The sequence below is a fragment of the Bos taurus genome, chromosome 1, assembly GCF_002263795.3.
Source record: "Bos taurus isolate L1 Dominette 01449 registration number 42190680 breed Hereford chromosome 1, ARS-UCD2.0, whole genome shotgun sequence".
Classification (NCBI taxonomy): domain Eukaryota; kingdom Metazoa; phylum Chordata; class Mammalia; order Artiodactyla; family Bovidae; genus Bos; species Bos taurus.
Genome location: NC_037328.1, coordinates 82344467 through 82368015, shown reverse-complemented (window position 1 = coordinate 82368015; position 23549 = coordinate 82344467). Strand labels below are relative to the sequence as shown.

The 23549-nt window shown below is 37.6% G+C and overlaps 1 protein-coding gene across 6 annotated transcripts in view; it reads left to right on the top strand.

Moving 5' to 3' along the window:
* VPS8 (VPS8 subunit of CORVET complex) overlaps window positions 1-23549 on the top strand; it is a 291024-nt gene that overhangs the window by 38734 nt on the left and 228741 nt on the right. For all 6 annotated transcript variants that reach the window (XM_024995281.2, XM_024995278.2, XM_024995290.2 and 3 more), the window contains 9 exons: window positions 2865-3018; window positions 3117-3176; window positions 4442-4549; window positions 9436-9516; window positions 11818-11988; window positions 19569-19643; window positions 20820-20855; window positions 21740-21830; window positions 22257-22303. In XM_024995281.2, coding sequence (XP_024851049.1) covers window positions 2865-3018; window positions 3117-3176; window positions 4442-4549; window positions 9436-9516; window positions 11818-11988; window positions 19569-19643; window positions 20820-20855; window positions 21740-21830; window positions 22257-22303 — 823 coding nt within the window. The remainder of the gene's footprint in view (window positions 1-2864; window positions 3019-3116; window positions 3177-4441; window positions 4550-9435; window positions 9517-11817; window positions 11989-19568; window positions 19644-20819; window positions 20856-21739; window positions 21831-22256; window positions 22304-23549) is intronic.

Genomic DNA, 23549 nt, shown 5'->3' with positions numbered 1-23549 from the left:
TAAAACCAGCTTGAATATCTGGAAGTTCATGGTTCACGTATTGTTGAAGCCTGACTTGGAGAATTTTGAGCATTACTTTACTAGCGTGTGAGATGAGTGCAATTGTGTGGTAGTTTCAGCATTCTTTGGCATTGCCTTTCTTAGGGATTGGAATGAAAACTGACCTTTTTCAGTCCCATAGCCACTGCTGAGTTTTCCAAATTTGCTGGCATATTGAGTGCAGCACATTCACAGCATCATCTTTCAGGATTTGAAATAGCTCAACTGGAATTCCATCACCTCCACTAGATTTGTTCATAGTGATGCTTCCTAAAGCCCACTTCACTTCACATTCCAGGATGTCTGGCTCTAGGTGAGTGATCACACCATTCTGATCATCTGGGTCGTGAAGATCTATTTTGTACAGTTCTGTGTATTCTTGCGGCCTCTTTTAAGTATCTTCTGCTTCTTTTAGAAGCATACCATTTGTGTCCTTTATTAAGCCCATCTTTGCATGAAATGTTCCCTTGGTATCTCTAATTTTCTTGAAGAGATCTCTAGTCTTTCCCACTCTATTGTTTTCCTCTATTTCTTTGCACTGATTGCTGAGGAAGGCTTTCGTATCTCTCCTTGCTATTCTTTGGAACTCTGCATTCAAATGGATATATCTTTACTTTTCTCCTTTGTTTTTTGCCTCTCTCCATTTCACAGCTATTTGTAAGGCTCCTCAAAGAGCCATTTTGCTTTTTTGCATTTCTTTTTCTTGAGGATGGTCTTGATCCCTGTCTCCTGTACAGTGTCACGAACCTCCATCCATAGTTCATCAGGCACTCTTATCAGATCTAGTCCCTTAAATCTATTTCCCACTTCCACTGTACAGTCGTAAGGGATCTGATTTAGCTCATACCTGAATGGTCTAGTGATTTTTCCTACCTTCTAAAGTTTAAATCTGAATTTGACAGTAAGGAGTTCATAATCTAAGCCATAGTCAGCTCCTGGTCTTGTTTTTTCTGACTGTATAGAGCTTCTCCATCTTTGACTGTAGAGAATATAATCAGTCTTATTTTGGTGTTGACCATCTGGTGATGTCCACGTGTAGAGTCTTCTCTTGTGTTCTTGGAAGAGGATGTTTGCTATGATCAGTGCATTCCTTTGGCAAAGCTCTATGAGCCTTTGCCCTACTTCATTTTGTACTCCAAGGCCAAATTTGCCTGTTACTCCAGGTGTTTCTTGACTTCCTACTTTTGCATTCCTGTCCCCTATAATGAAAAGGGTATCTTTTTTGGGTGTTATTTCTAAAAGGTATTGTAGGTCTTCACAGCACCATTCAACTTCAGCTGCTTCAGCATTACCAGTCAGGGCATAGACTTGGATTACCGTGATATTGAATGGTTTGTCTTGGAAGCGAACAGAGATCATTCTGTCGTTTTTGAGATTGCACCCAAGTACTGCATTTCATGGGGTCGCAAAGAGTCGGACACGACTGAGCGACTGATCTGACTGCATTTCGGACTCTCTTGTTGACTATAATGGCTACTCCCATTTCTTCTAAGGGATTTTTGCCCACAGTAGTAGATATGATGGTCATCTGAGTTAAATTCACCCATTCCAGTCCATTTTAGTTTGCTGATTTCCTAAAATGTCGACATTCATTCTTACCATCTCCTGTTTGACCACTTCCAATTTGCCTTGATTCATGGACCTAACATTCCAGGTTCCTATGCAATATTGTTCTTTACAACATTGGACCTTACGGGTTCCATCACCAGTCACATCCACAACTTGGTGTTGTTTTTGCTTTGGCTCTGTCTCTTCATTCTTTTGGAGTTATTTCTCCACTGATCTCCAGTAGCATGTTGGGCACCTAGTGACCTGGGGAGTTCATCTTTCATTGTCCTGTCTTTTTGCCTTTTTATACTGTTCATGGTGTTCTCAAGGTAAGAATAATGAAGTGGTTTGCCATTCCCTTCTCTAGTGGACCACATTTTGTTAGAACTCTCCACCATGACCTGCCTGTCTTGGGTGGCCCTACATGGCATGCCTCAGTTTTATTGAGTTTGATTAGACTGAGGTCCATATCATTAGATTGGTTAGTTTTCTGTGATTGTGGTTTCTCTCTGTCTGGCCTCTGATGCCCTCTCTCAGCACCTACCGCAGTACTGTTGATGTATTCAGCTGATGTTTATTGGCTATCGCCTATGTGTAGGCGTTGCCTAGATACCAGAGTTATGGCTGTGAACCGGTCAAGGTTGCTACTCTAGTAGAACTTAGGTTCTAGTTGGGGTGGGGGTAGGGAGACAGTCAATAAACCAACACATAAATAACTTTAGGTATGAGTGCTATGAAGAAAATAAGACAGGTCAGTATTCTGGAGTGCATTTGAGAATCATTCAGGAAGGCTTCTCTCTGAAGGCGACATTTAAACAAAAACCTGAACGATAATCTGGTCAGCAAATGAAAAGACCTGGAAGAAGTGTTCCAGGCAGAGGGATATTCAAGCACAAAAACTTTGAGATGGGCACACTGTGGCCTGCTGGAGCAGCGGACAGAAGGCCCGTGTGGCTGGAGCACGTGTTTATCAGGAGCAGTAGCAGTGGGAGAGGAGTGAAGGCAGGAGACAGATCACATAAATGATATAGGACGTTTTAAACCTGGCAAGAGTTGATTTGATTTTGTGTACAGTGGTAAGCCATTGGAGAGGGAGAAGCCATAGGAGAAGGTGGTAAATCTGACCCTATGTTGAAAAGGACATGCTGATGTCATGTGGAGTTTGGATTGTTGGGGCCAGGAGTAGGGGTCAGGAGGCTTTTGTAGTCATCTGCTGTAGAGATGTAGTGCCTTGGATCATTGCTAAGTTGATTCTGCATTTTGGGTTACATTTTCAGGAGAGTGATGGGAGTGAGAACTTGTGAATCTCGATGCCTGTTTAGCGGTTCCAAGGGTGAAGTTTGCTGTATTGAACCTCTCCACTCTAAGCCCGAGTTGAAAGACCATCCCATCACACAATTTTCCTTATTGGCCATGGCATCCTTAACAAAGGTATTTAGAAGATGAAGCTCATAACTTAAGAGACTTTGAATACCAAAAATCTGAAAATTGCAGGGTAAATAGTGAAAATGTATTTTTTCTCCCTAAAGATACTGGTCATTGGATTGAAGCCATCCTTGAAAGTGTGGATGACTTTTCCTTATGGACGGGTGAGTAAGCCTCTCCATCTTATGGGCAAAAAGACCATGTTGGGAGGTCGGGGAAGATGACTCACGAGTGGCGAATTCTCTGAGGCTGTCAGAAAGCTAGATAGAATGGAAATTAGCTCTCTGTCTGCTTACCTTGATGTGACTAAAACAGTGTCAGCTGGCGACCAGAGCAGTGTCCTGGGGATCACAAGGTCTATACTTCCCTACCTTTAGTCTGTTAAGTTTTCTCTCATGAACAGCTGCTGCTTTGATATTGAACTACTGATAGAGAGCACCCCACCGTAGTATAGTGAGAATTGCTCTCACGTATTCTCTCCGGGGTTTCTTCTGCCTGTGATATTTCATTTTGGTGGATGCTTCTTGCAATGTATTGTGCACACCTCGGTATCTCTTTTCCTTCCTGCTTGGATGCTTTCAAAGTGATGTTTTCTTCCAGTGAATATGTAAGGAGAGGCATGGATGGGATGGGATGGAGAATGACGGTGTAGAACCAAGACTAGTCCAGAAAGTAGGCCCTGTAAAGAGGGAGCTCAGTCTTCAGCTTTCTTATTCACTGTATCTCTGGGCCCCAGGGGAAGCAGCCCTGCCCTTTCAGATGGTAGAGCCTGCTCAGGTTACCGTTAATTGTACTTAGGTGACCTTCACTGGCTAATTGAGACTTATCATGGTATGTGTTTGCATCTTTGTTTTTGTCGATTTTCCCCCCAATATTTTATTATGAACATTTTCAAATAAATAGAGAAGTTGAAAGGATTTTACATTAAACATCTATATACCTACCATTGTAAAACTGTACCATTAGTATTTTATTGTATACTTCATTATATACCTGTTTATTGTCATTCACTCATCAAATTGTTTTTTTTTTAATGTGCTTCCAAGTAAATTGCAGAAATTAGTACTCTTTTTTTTCCCCCTAAATATTCAACATGTATATGATTAAGTACAGTTCAGTAGTCAAAGTCTTTCCTTTGGTAGAAAAATTTATATACAACAAAACACACAGATCTTGAGTGTACATTTGCTAAACTTTGCCAAATATAGATACTTAGGTAACCCAAACTTCTGTCAAGATGTGGAACATTTCTGTCCACAAAGAAGGTTCCCTCTTGACGGTTCCTAATCAGTCTCTACTCCTCTGGAATTTTAATGAGAAATTAGGAGGAGTTTTTATCAAGGAACACCAGTCCATTGCTGTATTAAACCAGAGTTTTCTCTTTATTCTTCTTGTGTTAACAATGATTTTTTTTTTCCTTCTTACCCAGATGGATCCTTCCAGCGTTCCATTGCTGGCCTGGCACTTCGTGGCAGTGCATAATTACGTGAATCCCATGCTAGCCTTCTGCAGAGGAGATGTTGTTCATTTTCTCCTGGTAAGTCCTAATATGATGCTACATCTGTGCTGATGTCCTTTGTCATAGGTTATCATTCTGATTCACCAGTAATTTAATATTGTTTCAAAGAAATATACTATTGTAATTCTTTGGAAAGAGAGTGACCTATTTAATTTTTGAGGCTTTAGTGATTAACATGGAAAACCCTCAGCTCCATGCCTCCTCATGGTGTATTTTTTATTTCCATCTCCTTTGACTAACAATTAATGGTTTATGTGTATGTGTAAATATTTGAATGTACATCAGATCAGATCAGTCGCTCAGTCGTGTCCGACTCTTTGCGACCCCATGAATCGCAGCACGCCAGGCCTCCCTGTCCATCACCAGCTCCCGGAGTTCACTCAGACTCATGTCCATCGAGTCAGTGATGCCATCCAGCCATCTCATTTTCTGTCGTCCCCTTCTCCTCCTGCCCACAATCCCTCCCAGCATCAGGGTCTTTTCCAATGAGTCAGCTCTTCACATGAGGTGGCCAAAGTACTGGAGTTTCAGCTTCAGCATCATTCCTTCCAAAGAAATCCCAGGGCTGATCTCCTTCAGAATGGACTGGTTGGATCTCCTTGCAGTCCAAGGGACTCTCAAGAGTCTTCTCCAACACCACAGGTCAAAAGCATCAATTCTTCGGTGCTCAGCTTTCTTCAACTGAGAGTTGGATAGTCCAACTCTCACATCCATACATGACCACAGGAAAAACCATAGCCTTGACTAGACGGACCTTTGTTGGCAAAGTAATGTCTCTGCTTTTGAATATGCTGTCTAGGTTGGTCATAACTTTGCTTCCAAGGAGTAAGCGTCTTTTAATTTCATGGCTGCAGTCACCATCTGTAGTGATTTTGGAGCCCAGAAAAATAAAGTCTGACACTGTTTCCACTGTTTCCCCATCTATTTCCCATGAAGTGGTGGGACCAGATGCCATGATCTTCGTTTTCTGAATGTTGAGCTTTAAGCCAACTTTTTCACTCTCCACTTTCACTTTCATCAAGAGGCTTTTTAGTTCCTCTTCACTTTCTGCCGTAAGGGTGATGTCATCTGCATATCTGAGGTTATTGATATTTCTCCCAGCAATCTTGATTCCAGCTTGTGCTTCTTCCAGCCCAGCATTTCTCATGATGTACTCTGCATATAAGTTAAATAAACAGGGTCACAGTATACAGCCTTGACGAACTCCTTTTCCTATTTGGAACCACTCTGTTGTCCATGTCCAGTTCATTAATGGCTTACCTACCTACATGTAGTGTGTTTATTAGAAAGCAAGTATCATTGAGCACCTACTATGTCCTTTACATTATAGTGGACACGAGGCAATTGGAGGACGTATAAAACTTAATTTCTTCTTTAAAATAGGTTAAAATATAGTTTGAAAGGCAAAACCAGTATGTTTCCTGCTACTAGCGAGGACAGTTTAAGGACTCTACTATGTGATGAGAATTTAAAACTTGATGTAAGTTCAGAGTATGAAGAGATTTGTATGGATTACAGAGGCTGTGGAAGACTTTATGAAGGGTACAGGGCAAATACTACAGGAGGGGTGGATATACATATTGGGGAAAATAAGATGAACTGAAGACACAGAGATAAGAATGTGCCTGTGGAATCTCTTCTTGAGTTTCGTAGCTCAGTGAAGCAAGTGCTTCACTGTCCACCTAGTTTCTCCAGCCTGAGATCTAGGAGTTGTCTTTTAGTTGCATTTTTCTCTCGATTCCTGCTCCATCACACATTCTGCTGACTCTAATTTACTTCCTTTTTTGTCTCACCTCTTGCTGCTTCCCTAGCCTAAACCACAGGCATTTCTAACCCAGGCTCTGAAATAGCTTCCTAACTAGTCTTTTGCCTCAGTGTCTTTTTATTTCTTTTTTAAATTGACATATATAGTTGATTGACAGTATTGAGTTAGTTTCTGGTGTATAGCAAAGGGATTCAGTTTATATATATATATATATATTCTTTTCCAGCTTTTCCATTGTAGATATTATGAGATATTGAATATAATTTCCTGTGCCTTACAGTAGGACCTTGCTGTTTATCTTTTATCTATAATAGTTTGTATCTGCTTATCCCAAACTCCTAATTTATCCCATTCCCTCTTTCCCCATGGTAACCATAAGTCTGTTTCCATGTCTGTGAGCCTGTTTCGGTTTTGTAAATAAGTTCACTTGTACCATTTTTTAAGATTCCACATGTGAGCGATATCATGTATTTGTCTTTCTCTGTCTGATTTGCTTAGTATGACAGTCTCCAGGTTCATCCACGGTGCTGCAAAGGCATTGTTTCATTCTCCTTGTGGCTGAGTAACACTGCATTGTATTTATGTACCACATCTTTATCCATTCATCTATTGATGGACATTTAGGATGCTTCCATGTTTTTGGCCTTGGTGTCTTTGCATATGCCAACGTCTCTGCCAGGAAAGCTCTGTGCTCTCTTCAACAGTATCCTAGCTCATGATTAGCATTGCCTTCCCTGACCTACTGATCTCAGTTAGCATTTCCCACTACAAACATCCATAATACCTTCTTTTATAACATTCAGCACTTCTAAAATTCCTTATTTAACATTTTTCTTCATCACTAGACTGAAAGCTCCATAAGTCTAAAACCAACCCTACTGCTGTATTCCAAGTACTAGGATAGTACTTAAATATATAGAAGGCCAGTAACAAGTGTTACAATTAATAACAGGGAGAAGCTTATTGTTGAAAATAAAGTTGAATATATGGATGGATCTAGATTAGAAATTGGCAAACTGTGGCCTGTGGGCCAGACCTGGCTGGCTACTTGATTTTGTGAAGTTTTATTTCATGCCCATTTGGTTATGTCTTATTTATGGCTGCTTTTGCACAATAGTGCAAAACTCAACAGTGGCAGAGTTGAGTAGTTATGACAGAGATTGTATGCTCTGCAGATCCCAAAATATTTACTGTATGGCCTTTTACAGAAAAAGTTTGCTAACCTCTGATCTAGATTGTATAATAATTGCCCTAGATTGGTAAGGGGAAACCATCACAGGTTCTTAGGTAATTAAAGTGATACGATTAAAGTGACATTTTAGGAATAGCACTGTAGATATAGCAAAAAGAACAGATTATAGGAGGTTGGAGGGAAATGAAGGGTTTTGCTCTTGTAATAAAGCAAGTGAGGTCTTTAGACAAGGATGGATGCAGTGAGAGTTAGGGGTGGCATTTTGAAGGAAAGACAAGGTTTTTCATGGGGACTGAAGGACATAAAACATTGCATTTCTGGCTTTGTATTTTAGGAGCATGACGTATTCAAAGAGTTAGGGTTCGGGAAGGATAGTGTTGGGTTGAAAGTGAAGGTGAGACTTGAGTGGTATATTAGGGAATGTTCTCTGGGCAGACTGGCAATCCAGGTCTGGGGTGCAAATGAAAATTCCAGGATCGAGAAGGTAGTTGAAGCTGTGTAAATCAAAAGCAAGAGCATCCATAATGTTGGTGGACACTCGTGTAAGGAAAAGGACAACAAAGGCAATAGAAAGGAGGATCCTATAAAGGCATGTGGAGGTAGGTGGGGAAATAGAACAGTATGGCATCACACAAAAGACGGAGGAGGAGAGGCTTTAGGACATCACTTCTTACGTATCTGGTGGCCTTGCCTTCAGTCTTCTTTGATCTCTCTTTGGTATTGGTATTACACTGGAATTGATGATGTCCTGTTCTATTTCAGGCAGGTCACTATATTGTGTCTGTCTTCTTCAGTGCTCTGTCGCCTTGGAGCAGAAATAGAACAAATGATAAGGACAGATGAAGATTATAGAGTGTATACATATGCATATATAAATAAAATAGTAACACTTGAAGTTCTGGGAAATTTCGGGCTGTTTGAGCTATACTAGTTCATGCATTGGAGAAGGAAATGGCAGCCCACTCCAGTGGTCTTGCCTGGAGAATCCCAGGGACGGGGGAGCCTGCTGGGCTGCTGTCTATGGGGTCGCACAGAGTCGCACACGACTGAAGCGACTTAGCAGCAGCAACGGTATCATATTTCAGAAAAGCCTAGTTTTGGTAACTGCAGCACCTTATTTTCCTTTTAATGTACTTTTGTTTTACTTTTTTTTACACCATGCCACTAATCCTATTTTATGCTTTAACTCTGGCTAAATACAGTTATTGATGTGATGAAGTTAGTTTGTTCTGAGTATAACAGAGTGAATATTACATTTGCCAGTACATGCATACCCTGGGGATATTATTGGTTTCTGTTTCAGACCACTGCAATAAAGCAAATACTGCAGTGCAGTGAGTTACATAAGTTGATTGGTTTCCCAGGGCATAGAAAAGTTATGTTTGCACTATATTGTAGTCTTTTAAGTGTGTTATTATCTCTGAAAAAAAGCAGTGTACATACCTTAATTAAAAAATACTTCATTGCTTAGAAAAAGCCAAAACAATTACAATAGTAACATCAAAGATCACTAATCACGGATTACTATAACAAATAATACTGAAAAAGTTTGAACTACTGCAAAAATTACCAAAATGTGACACAGAGACAGGAAGCAAGTGAGCAAATGTTGTTGGAAAAATGGTGTCAATAGATTGATGCAAGGCTGCCACAGTTTGTAAAACACACAATATCTGGAAGCACAATAAAGTGAAGTGCATTTAAAACAATGGTATGCCTAAACAGACAGCTTGACCACTGACCAGGTATACCATGGATTATACCAGATATACTACATACACTTGTGAGTGATTTATTTCATTTGTTTAATAGTTACTTTAGTTATCAGTATTTGTTTTACCCATATTCTGAATGGAAATCATGTTCTAGGTGGATTGACTAGGTGAGAAACTTTTAAAGTGTCTCAAACAGTAGCTGATATTCAGGTTGTTTTTATTTCATCATCAGGTTAAGAGAGACGAATCTGGAGCGATACATGTTACTAAGCAAAAGCATCTTCACCTATACTATGACCTCATCAACTTTACTGTGAGTATTATTGAAACGAAATACCCCCATTTACTTTATGTAATTGTTTTGAGTCCATGTTATGTTAAGGCTCCCAGGATTTTTGCCATAAACCATGATCTTTGCTGCTGCTGCTGCTAAGTCGCTTCAGTCGTGTCCGACTCTGTGCAACCCCATAGATGGCAGCCCACCAGGCCCCACCGTCCCTGGGATTCTCCAGGCAAGAACACTGGAGTGGGTTGCCATTTCCTCCTCCAGTGCATGAAAGTGAAAAGTGAAAGTGAAGTCACTCAGTCATGTCCAACTCTTAGCGACCCCATGGACTGCAGCCTACCAGGCTCCTCCGTCCATGGGATTTTCCAGGCAAGAGTACCATGACCTTTAGGATCATATAAAATGTGGACAGAAGTGAAGTCCTGCTTGTACTGAAAAAAGTCTTGACATTGGTGTGATGCCACATATTATTTTTATTGTCCTTCAGCCTGCTGAACACTGGCAAGATCACCAAAAGTTTTCTTTAATATCTTGAATAGCTCAAAGGGTAGATCAGAATAATTTCTTCAGGATCATTGCCAGGCTTTCTTTGTAAACACATTTTGGTACTTCTGAGTATGTCCTTATTGGTTCAGGAGATACTATTTTCTTGTGGCTAAAAACTTTGCAGAGTTCTCTCTCTACCATGCATTTCGGTCCTAAGCAACCTTTGGGTTTTAAAAAAAAAAAGATGATTTCCTTTCATATCAATTTTTAAAATAGATGATTTATTAATTTAGTTGCACATTGCTTTTTAAATCTTACAAACTTGATTTAGAAATAACACTGTTTTCCCATATACATTTCATGAAATAATTTTGTTCAACCTCTTCCCATGTGTATTAGACTTCAGTGTTTTGTCATTACCAGAATCCCTTGTGGAACTGTCTGACATATTTGTCTAGAATTCATCATCATCACTTGCATTTAAGATGTTTGAGGTACATCTCTAAACATCTGCGTATGATTCTGTCCCTGGAAAAAATTTCCCAACCACAAGTAGCCATTCTAATAGTAGGACAGTGGGTGTTTTTCATTTGTCCTGTGACATATTTATGTGTGACCCCTAACCACATTGCTTTGTAAGTTACCTTTAAAAGGCTTGTTTACAACATGTCAGCAACTAAAATAGTGAGAGTCTAATCCCAAGAATAATTGCTAAACATGCTAACATTCTTGGTCATTCTTTCTCTTAACCAGGTGACCTTTGAAAGCCTGTAAAAGCTAGCACTAAGTTTGTAGAAGGCTAAATAATGTGTCTTTCTGAATGGTACTTTGTTTCTCAAAGTAATCAAGAGAGCACATTACAAAAGTTCTTTGTAAAGGGTTTGAGTGTCAAACTCTGTTTTCTGAGAGACAATGTTTTTTTGAAAAACCAAACCCTTCCCTTATGGCAGCCACTACACTGATAAAGTATATACACATGTAGCATAGTTAAAATAGAAAAATTGATCCATTTTCAACTTGATTGTTTTTGATTGTTATTTGATTATGCAAATAATTTCTGAGATGGGAAGAGATCATATAAATAAACCAAAACTAATATCAGAGAAAGTGTAGGGGAAATACTTTGTTCTGGCTAATTTAGAATTCTAATTGTGCAGATTTTAAGACTTCATTTATTTCTTGGGGAGGAATTGAGAATTTTCAAAAAATATTTTGAAAATAAATTTTATATATAACCCAAGAAATTTAATCAAAATGACATCCTTTAGCAGATTTTAACATTATTATTACTTTAAAAATTGTAATAGTACTTATTAACAAATATTCAGACTATATACAGAAATAGAGCAAAGAACTCTGCCATAATTTGTAGGTGAAGGAAATATATATTTTTAAAATAGTTTCCATTTTAAAATATGTAATACTTAAATGCTAATAATCATTCTTTGACCAGCTAGGTTTATGAGGGTTCGCCATTTTGTTTGATTAATGTCAGAAACACTGGAAATGCAAAGTTGGTCACTTTTAAGTTATTGTGTCAATGTACTACCTTTAAAAAAATTTGATAAAAAACAATTTATCTGATAATATCTATTAAGGCTCTTAGTTAGCCTTCTTTTACATTATGAATCACTTTAATACCATCAGAACTGTATGCTGTGTACCTGCTGTTCTTTGGGCTGGTACTGAGTAGTTCTTGCTGTGATTGTGTTGTCATCACCTGATTGATTAAATGGTTAAGGTCCTCAACGTCATTTAACTGAGTGGCCAAGCTTTCTTCTCGTCCTGGATGATGATGTGGGATGGGCCTCACTCTTGTGTTTCTGTGTGCTTGAATTACAGTGGATAAACTCACGCACAATTGTGCTCTTGGACAGTGTAGAGAAGTTGCATGTGATTGATCGGCAAACTCAGGAGGAACTGGAAACAGTGGAGATCTCAGAAGTTCAGTTGGTCTATAATAGCAGCCATTTCAAATCACTAGCCACTGGAGGAAACGTGAGCCAGGCACTGGTAAGGGTAATCCATTATTTTAGTATTGTTTTGATAAACTTGATATTTTGTTGTTGCTTTATTTTAAGGATTCTGAGGAGTTATCTTTATGTCTTGATGTTTCTTTGAAAACCACTAACTAGGTTAAAGTGGGTGTGAATTTATTTGTAAGTATTCAAGAATGTGAATTAAAACAATAATTCCTGTTATCTTCTATTCAGAAATGTGACTAATACCAAAGAATTTTAACTTTTATACTAAAAATAATGAAGTGAAATTTAAAGTTCATAAGAGAGAAATTGTAAAAGCAAGATATTTTAGAAAGTTTTATATGGTGACAACAAGCCTGATAGATTTAAGGAACTAAAGACTACAGAGACAAGTAGCTTGTAAGGCTTGGGAAGTATATGGATAATTGCTAAAGACTTGAACAGGTATGAAGACTCTGGTCATTGAAAGGCAAAGAGAGCTTTGAGAGAAAAATTCTTTAGGAATGGGAGATAGATGAAATGTAGGAGTCTGCAGATAAGGAAGACCTAAAAGTTATTTTAGTATTAATTTTACTATATTTTAAGCAATGACAGTGGCATTTAGCAGTTTATACAGGTGTGTGTGCCAAGTCTTTCCGACCCTATGGATTGTAGCCCGCCAGGCTCCTCTGTCCCTGGGATTGTCTAGGCAAGAATACTGAAGTGGGTTGCCATGCCCTCCTCCAGGGGATCTTCCCAACCCACATCTCTTATGTTTCCTGCATTGGCAGGGGGGTCCAGTTCGATTCCTGGGTCGGGAAGATCCACTGGAGATGGGATAGGTTACCCACTTCAGTATTCTTGGGCTTCCCCTGTGGCTCAGCTGATAAAGAATCCACCTGCAATGCAGAATACCTGGGTTCAATCCCTGGGTTGGGAAGATCCCCTGAAGAAGGGAAAAGCTACCCACTCTAGTATTCTGGCCTAGAGAATTCCATGGACTGTATAGTCCATGGGATCACAAAGAGTTGGACAGGATGAAGCAACTTTCACTTCACTCTTAACCACTAGTGGCACCAGGGAAGCCCATTTACATATGTAGTTTACAGTTAAATTACTTGAAATTGTCATCTCATGTTTCCTGTCAGTAATATTTAAGCAGGAAATTTAGACTCTTGTGGAGCTTCTCTGTATAATTTCTTGGAAAAAAATAGTAGTGAAGGTCTTATTTATGAGTGTCTCCAGCATAGTATCTAGCCATTGCTCAAATCTCCCTGAGATATTAGAACTTCAGAGCATAAATATATGTGGAAGAGTCTTCCAGTATTTTCAGAATTTAGAAACTAGGAAAATCCAGAAGAAGAAATGGTAATTCAATAGAATTCACTAGGTTAAGAATAATTATTGTCCCACACTTAGTTTCTTTTGTCTGGAAGTGTAAAAGTGTCAGTCACTCGGTCATCTGACTCTTTGTGACCTCATGGACTGTAGCCTACCAGGCTCCTCTGTCTGTGGAATTTCCCTGGCAAGAATACTGGAGTGGGTAGCCATTTCCTTCTCCAGGGGATCTTCCTGACCCAGGGATCAAACCTGGGTCTCCCACATTGAAAGCAGATTCTTTTCCGTCTTAGCCACCAGGGAAGCCCCCAAATCAGCTCTCCCTGACTCCTGGCAACTGTGGCATAGTGGTGGTGGTGGCAGTCTGAGTGATTATTAAAAACACTGATAGACTTTGAACTTGTGCTTTCAGCCATGATGGAATAGTGGGGACTGGATTTGCTCTCCTGTCTGGGGAAAAAGAAAAATCAAGGAAAAAAAACAAAAAACAGAAACAGTCATTTTCAAGATATTAGTGAACTTGAAAATAGAACAATAGAATCTATCCAAAATGAAACAGAAAAAAAATTAAGAAAAAAAAAAGTGTTAGTGACCAGTGAGGTAGCATGAAGTAGCCTAATGTGTAGTAGAAATCTCTGAAGGAGAGGAGAGAAAAAATTAGAAGAAATAATGGTCAAAAACTTTCCAAAACAATAAACTCAGAATTTCAAGAAGCTCAGTGAACCCAAACACAAGTAAAATGAACAGATTGATTCAAATGAATTGGAAAGAGGAAATATTAGAGCAGGCAGAGGAAAAAGACACATTAAATGCAGAGGATCAGCAATAAGTGTAAGAGCAGATTTCTCATCTGCCATAATCTGCAGTAGTCTCCAGAGAAGATACACCAAATGGCCAAAAAGCAGATGACAGGATATTCAACATCATTAATCATTATGGAAATGCAAATCAGAATCACAATGAGTTACCACTTCATGCCTCCCAGGATAGCTGTAATCAAAAAGAGACAATAACAACTGTTGACTACAATGCAGAAAAATTGGAACATTCATATTTTGCTTGTTGGACATAATGCAGTCACTGTAGAAAACATTTTGGCAGTTCCTCAAAATATTAAAGATTCCATGTGATAGAGCAGTTCTATTCCTAGCTAGCTACTCAAGAGGAATGAAGCCGTATTGCCACAAAAACACTTGTACACAGATGTTCATAGCAGTATTATTCATAATAGCTAAAAAGTCAAAACAGTCAAAATGTCCACCAGCTGATAAATGGATAAGCAAAATGTGGCATGTCCATGTAGTAGAATGCTATTCCTCAATTTAAAAAATGAACTATTGACACATGTTACAACATGGATGAACCCCAGAAATACTGTGTTAAGTGAAAGAAGCCATATGGAAAGACCATGTATTGTTTGATTCTGTTTATATGAAATGTCCAGAAAAGGTAAATTTATAGAGACAGATTAGATTAATAGAACTGGAACTAAGAGTGGGAATGAGAATTGACTGGAAGTGGGTAAAAGTTATCTTTGTGGAGTGATGGAAATATTCTCAAATTGGATTTTGGCGATGGTTGAACAACTGTACATTTACCAAAATGTTATTGTATACTTAATGAGTGAATTTTATGGTATGTAAACCTTAATATTGTCATTTAACAAAAGAAGTTGACTGTTTAAAACAAAAGTAATGATATTTTGTGGTACATACTTAATGCTATGTAGAAGTAATAGGATGATGGAAATAGTACATAGCAGGGAGTGGGGAGAAGGAAGTATAGTACTGTAAAGTTCTTAACATTATACATCAAATTGTATATTATGTAAATGTAGACTGAGATTAGTTAAAGCTGCATATTATAAACACTAGAGTAGTCACTGAAAAAGTATCCCTTTATAAGTCAATAGTAGCAAAAAAATGGATGTTAAAAAATATTCAATGAAGCATAAAAAAAGAAGAGGTAGTACAGGTGGAAAACAATAAGATAATCTAAATCCAACTGTATCAATAATTATAGAAAATGGAAGATGTCTAAACATTTCAGTTGAAAGGCAGGGATTGTCATACTGGATTTAAAAAAAAGCAGGACCAACTCTATGCTGTCTACAAAAAGCTCTTATTAAATACAAAGTCATAGATAAGTTAAAAGTAAGAAGAAAGAAAAAGACATATTGTGCAAATACTAAGAATAGCTATTTTAATATCAGATTAAGTAGATTTCTGAGTAGGCAATATTGCCAGAGATAAAGAGAAATTTCAAATTGATAAAAAAATTAATTCATCAAGAAGTCATAATAATCTTAAAGGCTTAAGCACCCAATAACAGACCTTCAAAATATATGAGACAATAACAAATCTAAAAGGAGAAACAGACAAGTCCACAATTAGAGTTTGCAAAATTCAAAACTCCTTTATTAGTAATTAATAGAATAAGCAGACAGAAAACCATCAAGGGTATACAGAAGACTTAAAAAGAATTATTGACCAACTTGATATAACTGATATTTGTAGAATATTCCACCCAGCAAAAGTAAGTTACAAACTTTCTCAAGTGCAGATGGAGCATCCAATAAATTATATGCTAGGCCATAAAGCAAAGAACAGTAAATTGTTGAAAGAATCATCAGGGTAAATCTGGAGAAAATGCAAATATTTGGAAATTAAGTAGCACCTTTATAAATAACCCATAAGTCAAAGAAGAAATCTCAAAGGAAGTTATAATATATTTTGAACTAAATGAAAGTGAAAATGCAGCATATAAAAATCTGTGGTCTTAGACAGCTCATACAGCTCAGCATTTTTACACAAAACAAAGCAGAAGATCTAAAAAGACATTTCTCCAAAGAAGACACACAGATGGCTCATAGGTACATGAAAGATTGCTCATTATTAGAGAAATGCAAATCGAAACAACACGAGGTATCACCTCACACCAGTCAGAATGGCTAGCATCCAAGCATCTGCAAATAATCAATGCTGGAGAGAGTTAGAGAAAAAGGAACCCTCCTGCACTGTTGGTGGAAATGTACATTGGTCCAGTCACTATGGAGAACAATATGGAGGTTCCTTAAAATGGTAAAAATAGAGTTACCATATGATCCATCAATCCACTGCTGGACATATATCCAGAAAAAACTATCATTCAAAAAGATACATGCAGTCTAATGTTCATAGCACTGTTTACAGTAGCCACGACGTGTTGTGTGTACATGGAAGCAACCTAAATGTTCATCGATAGATGAATGGATAAAGAAGATGTGGTGTATATATATACACACACAGACACACAGTGGAATATTACTCAGCTCTAAGAATACCAGATACAGCAATATAAATGTACCTAGAGATTATCATACTAAAGTAAACCAGAGAAAGACCAACATCATATGATATAACTCATATGTGGAATTAAAAAAAAAGATGCAAATAAATTTATTTACAAAAACAGAAACAGGCTCATAGACATAGAAAAACAAACATGGTTACCAAAGGAGAGAGTGGGGAGGGATAATTAGGAATTTGGGATTAATATATGCACACTACTATATCTAAAATAGGTAACCAACAGGGACCTACTGTATAGCACAGGGAACTGTATTCAATATTTTATAATAATCTATAAGGGAAAAGAATCTGAAAAAGAATGTGTATATGTAAAATAACTGAATCACTTTGCTGTACACTTAAACTAACACAACATTGTAAATTAATGTAAAAAAAAATCTGGAGTCTATAAGTCAATTTGAGGGTAATTTATAGCTTTAAATGGGCTTCCCTGGTAGCTCAGCTGGTAAAGAATCCACCTGCAATGTAGGAGAACCCAGGTTGATTCCTGGGTCAGGAAGATCCCCTGGAGAAGGAATAGGCTACCCATTCCAGTATTCTTGGGCTTCCCTGGTGGCTCAGTTGGTAAAGAATCCGCCTGCAATAGGGAGACCTGGGTTGGATACCTGGGTTGGGAAGATCCCCTGGAGAAGGGAATGGCTACACACTCCAGTATTCTGACCTGGAGAATTCCATGGACTATATAGTCCATGGGGTCACCAAGAGTTGGACATGACTGAGTGACTTTTACTTTCACTATAGCTTTAAATAACTTTTAAAAATCTCAAATTTGTAACCTAAGTCTCTATCTTAAAGAAACAGAGAAGAGCAAATAAATTGGAAATATATTAAAAAGAAATAACAAAAGTGAACACAAATCAGTTAAATAGGAAATGGACAAACAGTAGAGAAAATCAAAGAAAATAAAGCTTGTTTTTTTAAAAGATAAATAGATAAAACACTAATGAGAGTAATTCAGAAAAAAGGTGCAGTTACTAATATCATACTGAGAGAGATAAAATCACTGTGTAGTCTGAAAATATTAAAAAGATAAATAACTTTATGCCTAAAAATTAAACAATTTTAGATGAAGTGGAAAAATTCTTTGAAAGGTACAGATTACTAAAGCTGACCAAGAAGAAATGAAAATCTAAGGGGTTGTATGTTAGTTTGATTTCCTGCAAAGAAAATCCAGGCTTAGATAGCTTCACTAGTAAAGTCTATTATAATAAAGGAAAAAATATCAATTTTACATAAAAATCTTTTTAAAAATAGAGGAAAAGGGAGCACATAATTCTTTTTATGATATCAGCTTACCTCTGATAATAAAACTGAAGACATTGCAATAAAGTATAATACAGACCGATGACCTCATGAGCATAGCAAAAATCTGTAAAATAGTAGTAAATCAGCAATGTATGAAAAGCGGAATCGTTATCAAATGGTATTTATCCAAGTCACACCCGACTGGTTTAACATTCAAAAGTCAATGTAATTCACTATGTTAAGTTTATTGTAAAAGAAAGGTCATAATACCATCTCAAAAAACATAGAAAAAGCATTTCACAAAATTCAGTATCCGTTTCTGATAAAATTCTTAGCAAACTAGGAATAGAAGTAGAAGGGAGCTTCTTCGGCTTGATTAAAAAGAACATCTACAAAAATCCTAGCACTAACATTGTACTTAAATTTAAAGTGGTACTGCCAGAAACCCAGACTAAAAAAAAAATGCAAAACCCTGATTCTGATCTTCTAGAGGAAATATAGAAGCAGAGGAACATGTTAAAAGATTCCACTGGGATGCCATTAGCAAAATTCAGATAGTAGGAAACTCCCATGAATAAGTGTTCCAGTGTCCTCAACAAATAAACTGCATGGAAAGTAAAGGACTGTGAGAGATAGAGGCACACTGACTCTTAAGAGATGTATCAGCCTGCTTCAGTGTGTGGCCCTTATTTGAGTCTTGACTTAACAAATGAAATGTAGAAACAAAGAATAAAAATCTCAGTAACGTTTGACATTTATGAGGCAATCTGAAATCCAAACACTGATCAGATATTTGATATTGAGGAATGATTGTTAATTTTTAAAAGTCTGTCAAGGAAATTATGGTTATGTTAAAAAGGATTTATTATGCATAAACTGAATTTTTGTAAATGAGATGTTCAAATCTGAGATTCATTTCAGAATTATTACTGTGCTATAAAGGAGTCAGTGGAAATTGTAGATGAAACAAGATTGAGCTTATAATTAATGAAGCTAGTTACTGGATACATTGGGTTCATTATTTTATTCTGTCGACCTTTGTATATATTTTTATAATTTCGTAAGAAAAATGACTAGTTATCAGTTCTTGACCACATCTGTTTTGGAAGATTTATAAATGCTACTGTATTTAAGCCTCTCAGAAACTGCATGGTTTTCAAAGATGGAAAAACATAGTGTCAGAACTTTGAAACTTGTTTAAACTCTGTCACCTAGTAGGTGACAGAGCCTAAATTTGCAACCCAGATTTGTCAGGCAGTAAGTCTTGTTTCTATTTGCTGGGCTGTGCTGACTTTCATATACTGCACTGCTTCATCTTCCTGTTTACTTTTGCGTTTTTTGTTGATATTTATTTCAAAGAACTTGGAGGTATCATTTCAATTAGCCCTATTCTTTGACAGAAGCAGTGATTGCCTGTCATCCGGTAGTGGGCAGGTTGCAAGTTTTTCTTCGGGTTTAGAAGTTGCCATGTTCCTCCGTTTTTTGCATTTCTCTGAAAGATAAAAAGACCATATACAAGCAGAGAACTACTTTTTGCACTTTGTCTTTTTGCCACTTCCACAGACAGAGTGGCACTGGACTGACATTTTCCCCCCCCCTCACTTACAGGATGAAACTATATTGTCTCTGTATTCTACATTCTTGAAAATTTGAGACTTCTAATGCATGTAGTGTTTTACCTTTAAATTTTTTTTTTTAGGCTTTGGTTGGAGAGAAGGCTTGCTATCAATCCATAAGTAGCTATGGTGGTCAGATCTTTTATTTGGGAACAAAAGTAAGTTCTTCCACTTTGTGACTTGGTGTGCGTTTGTGTCAGGAGAGTTGGGGCTGAAGGAGGTTGCTGGTCAAGACAGCAGTACATTACAAAGTGAATACTGATCAGCAGTAATTGAAAACTTTGAAGGGTTAGATGATCATGATGTTTAATTTTTTAAAAGATTGCCCCTTAGTTTTATTATAGGTTATTAGAAGATAGTGAATATAGTTCTCTGTACTGCACAACTAATTAATTTCCTCTACTTTTAGACATACTATATTTTTACCTTTGTTTAGGTTCTGGTTAATAATAGGATGCGTATTTTCTTTATTCAGAGGTATACTTTCTCAATCTTCCTTCACAATTATGTTTTCATGACCAGGAAGATAACTCTATTATATATTTTTGTCATGTAATTAAGATGTGCTTTAGCTTAGATCAGCTTGTGTTCACTCGCTCGATTGTGTCCAACTCCTTGCGACCCCATAGACTGTAGCCCGCCAGGCTCCTATGTCCATGGGATTTCCCAGGCAAGAATACTGGAGTGGGGTTGCCATTCCCTCTTCTAGGGGATCTTCTCAACCCAGGAACTGAATCCGCATTTGGCAGGCGGATTCTTTACCACTGTACCACCTGGGAAGCCCTAGATCAGCTTAGGGTATATTATTAATAAAATGCATTGAGATATTTGACTTAGAATAGGAACTTTTTGTATATCAATTTGTCCCTTTTGTTTTTTTAACTTTTTGTTTATTAATTTGTTTTTGTTTTTTAAAGCTTGTTGTCTATCAGTTTGCTCCTTGTTTTTTTTTTAACTTAGCATGGAAAAGCTTAGCACGTTGGGAGATTGGATTTTCCTTCTTTGTCCATGGAACCCCTTGGATAGACTTATTCACTTTTAAATGTTTGATGTACTCTTTTTTTTTATTGTCCACGTCACATGGCATGTAGGATCTTAGTTCCCCAACTACGGAGCAAACCTGCCTGCAGTAGAAGCATGGAGTGTTAACCACTGGACTGCCAGCGAAGTCCCTGTTTTACTTTTTAATGTGGGCTCTTGAACGACCCTTTACTTTTAAGTGTAATATGAAATATTTTTACTTAGATGTACAATGAGATGTAGAACTGAGACAAATGTGTCTCTCAAGTAAGTCTCTTGGAGATGATAAGTCTAATTTCCTTCTTGTTTTCTAGTCTGTTTATGTGATGATGCTGAGGAGCTGGAGGGAGGTGAGTTCAGAGTAATTTTATATATTAGCACTATTGAATTGCACACATCTTAGCATTTTTTGACTTTGCAGAAAAATTATTTGGATTTGTGCTTTTTAATTTCAGAAGTGTACATCAAAGCCATTCTATCATATACTTGATTTGATAAAACTGACCAACTCCCTGATAAGGTTTGGCTATATATATAGAAAATTCAAAATACCAGTGGTATAAAAGATCTTTCAGCAGCAGTAACAGCAGTCTGGAGGTACACAGTCTGTGGCTAATATGGCAGCTCCATGGTCTTTGTCATACTACCCTATATATAAAAAAAAAAAAAAAAAAAGTCACCTTTCTTGTGTATGGATTCTAGTCTCAAGGTCATTTTATGTTCCAGTATAACTGCCGGAGCTCCAGCTGTTACGGAGGAACAGAAGAGAAGGCTGGCCCTGACCTTTTAAGGTCACAATCCAGAAATGTCCAAATAACACTTCCTCTTATCATTGGCCAGAAGTTGGTCACATGGCCCCAAGTGGCCACAGGAGAGTCTTAGAAATGTCCTTTAGCTGTCTAACGGTTTATTGCTATCTCAAACAAACTTGGAATTTGTTATGAAGGAGGAGGGATTGAATGGATATTGTGGCAATTAGCTGTTTCTGCTCCAGCAACATTCTAGCTGTTTCCTCTTTTCAGGTTTAGGCTGTAGCTCCTTATACCAACTTATACAGTCACTGTACTATCCAGTGCTTTATGAAATTGTTTTCCTTGGAAATAAGATAGTCACATGGTTATTATAATTTTAGCTAATAAGCAACAACTTCTGTAAAGACACTAGGTAGAATAGGAATTTTTACTGGTGATTGGTCAGACAAAGGGGTGTGGTTTCTCTCATTTATTCATTTTAGAGAGTGGATCACCTCTTGAAACAAGACTGTCTTACAGAAGCTTTGGCTCTGGCATGGTCTTTCCATGAAGGAAAAGCAAAAGCAGTAGTAGGTAAGTCAACAGAACACTGGTGTAGTAGGTACTGCTTTTCTGGAGCAGAGAAAATGAATAATATTAATCATTCACAGAATACTTTTGACTTAGTGTTCAAGTGTTTTATAAGCAAGATGTTATCAGACCTTACAGATTTTCAGGAAAAAAGGTTAATGACAAATACAGGATATAGAATTTTAAATGTCACTTTTAAAATTCATTTCGTAAGGAAAACTTAACTGTTAGAACAAAAGGAAAGTACACTGACATGCTGTCTGGGCCAGTTGATGGGAGGTGTTCCTGTTATGGCATATTACCCAATATTTTGTTACCTAGATTTGTTATATCTATTGTTAGCATAGGTTATCAATAGAAGACCAGAGCAATTTCACTCCTGAAGATGTGGATTAACTTCGGATTTATGTGGGTTTTGCTTCTCTGCAGGGTTATCAGGGGATGCCAGTAAGCGAAAGGCTATTGTTGCAGATCGGGTGAGTATTTTAATAGGGTTTTTACTGGGGTACATCTTGGACGTGATTAGGTAAATGACTACAGTCAAGAAGAGAGTGTATAAAAAAGCAAATCAGATGATAATTCCTTGGTTGTTACTGTGAATGCTTTTGTAAATTCCTTCTTAGCGCCTTTTCTTTTTTCCCTTGCTCACTCTTTAATGAAGATTATAAATAGTGAAATAGCCAGAAGACAGCAGACAGGAGGAAGAAGAAAACCCAGGGATCTGGATTGTTTCTGAACTTATTGTAGCCCATAGGATGCTGACATTTGTTATAAACTGATAAGTAATAATGAGAAATACTATATGTGCAAATATTTGTATTGCCTGAGGTAGCAAAGATGGCTGATGTTTATTATTATTGTTCAGTTCAGTCTCTCAGTCATGTCCGATTCTTTGTAACCCCATGAACCACAGCACGTTCTGTCCATCAACAACTCCTGGAGTTTACCCAAACTCATGTCCATTGAGTCGGTGATGGCCATCCAACCATCTCATCCTCTGTCGTCCCCTTATCCTCCTGCCCTCAATCTTTCCCAGCATCAGGGTCTTTTCAAATGAGTCAGCTCTTCGCATCAGGTGGCCAAAGTATTGGAGTTTCAGCTTCAATATCAGTCCTTCCAATGAACACCCAGGACTGATTTCCTTTAGGATGGACTGGTTAGGTCTCCTTGCAGTCAAAGGGACTCTCAAGAGTCTTCTCCAACCCCACAGGTCAAAAGCATCAATTCTTTGGGGCTCAGCTTTCTTTATAGTCTGACTCTGACATCCATACATGACTACTGGAAAAACTATAGCCTTGACTAGACGTATCTTTGTTGGCAAAGTAATGTCTCTGCTTTTCAATATGCTGTCTAGGTTGGTCATAACTTTTCTTCCAAGGAGTAATTGTGTTTTAATTTCATGGCTGCAGTCGCCATCTGCAGTGATTTTGGAGCCCCCAAAAATAAAGTCTGCCACTGTTTCCATGTCTGTTTGCCATGAAGTGATGGGACTGGATGCCATGATCTTTGTTTTCTGAATGTTGAGCTTTAAGCTGTTAATTAGCATTAATATGGCTAATGTTAATATTTAATACTAGCTTTGTTTTCCTAGTCTAGGCTTGCCTGAATTCATTTACTGTTGTCATTCCTCCCCCTATTTATTGTGCAAATGCATTGGTAAAAATTAGATTCCAAATTAGTATAAACATTTAGAAAACATATACAGAAACTGGTCATTCCAAA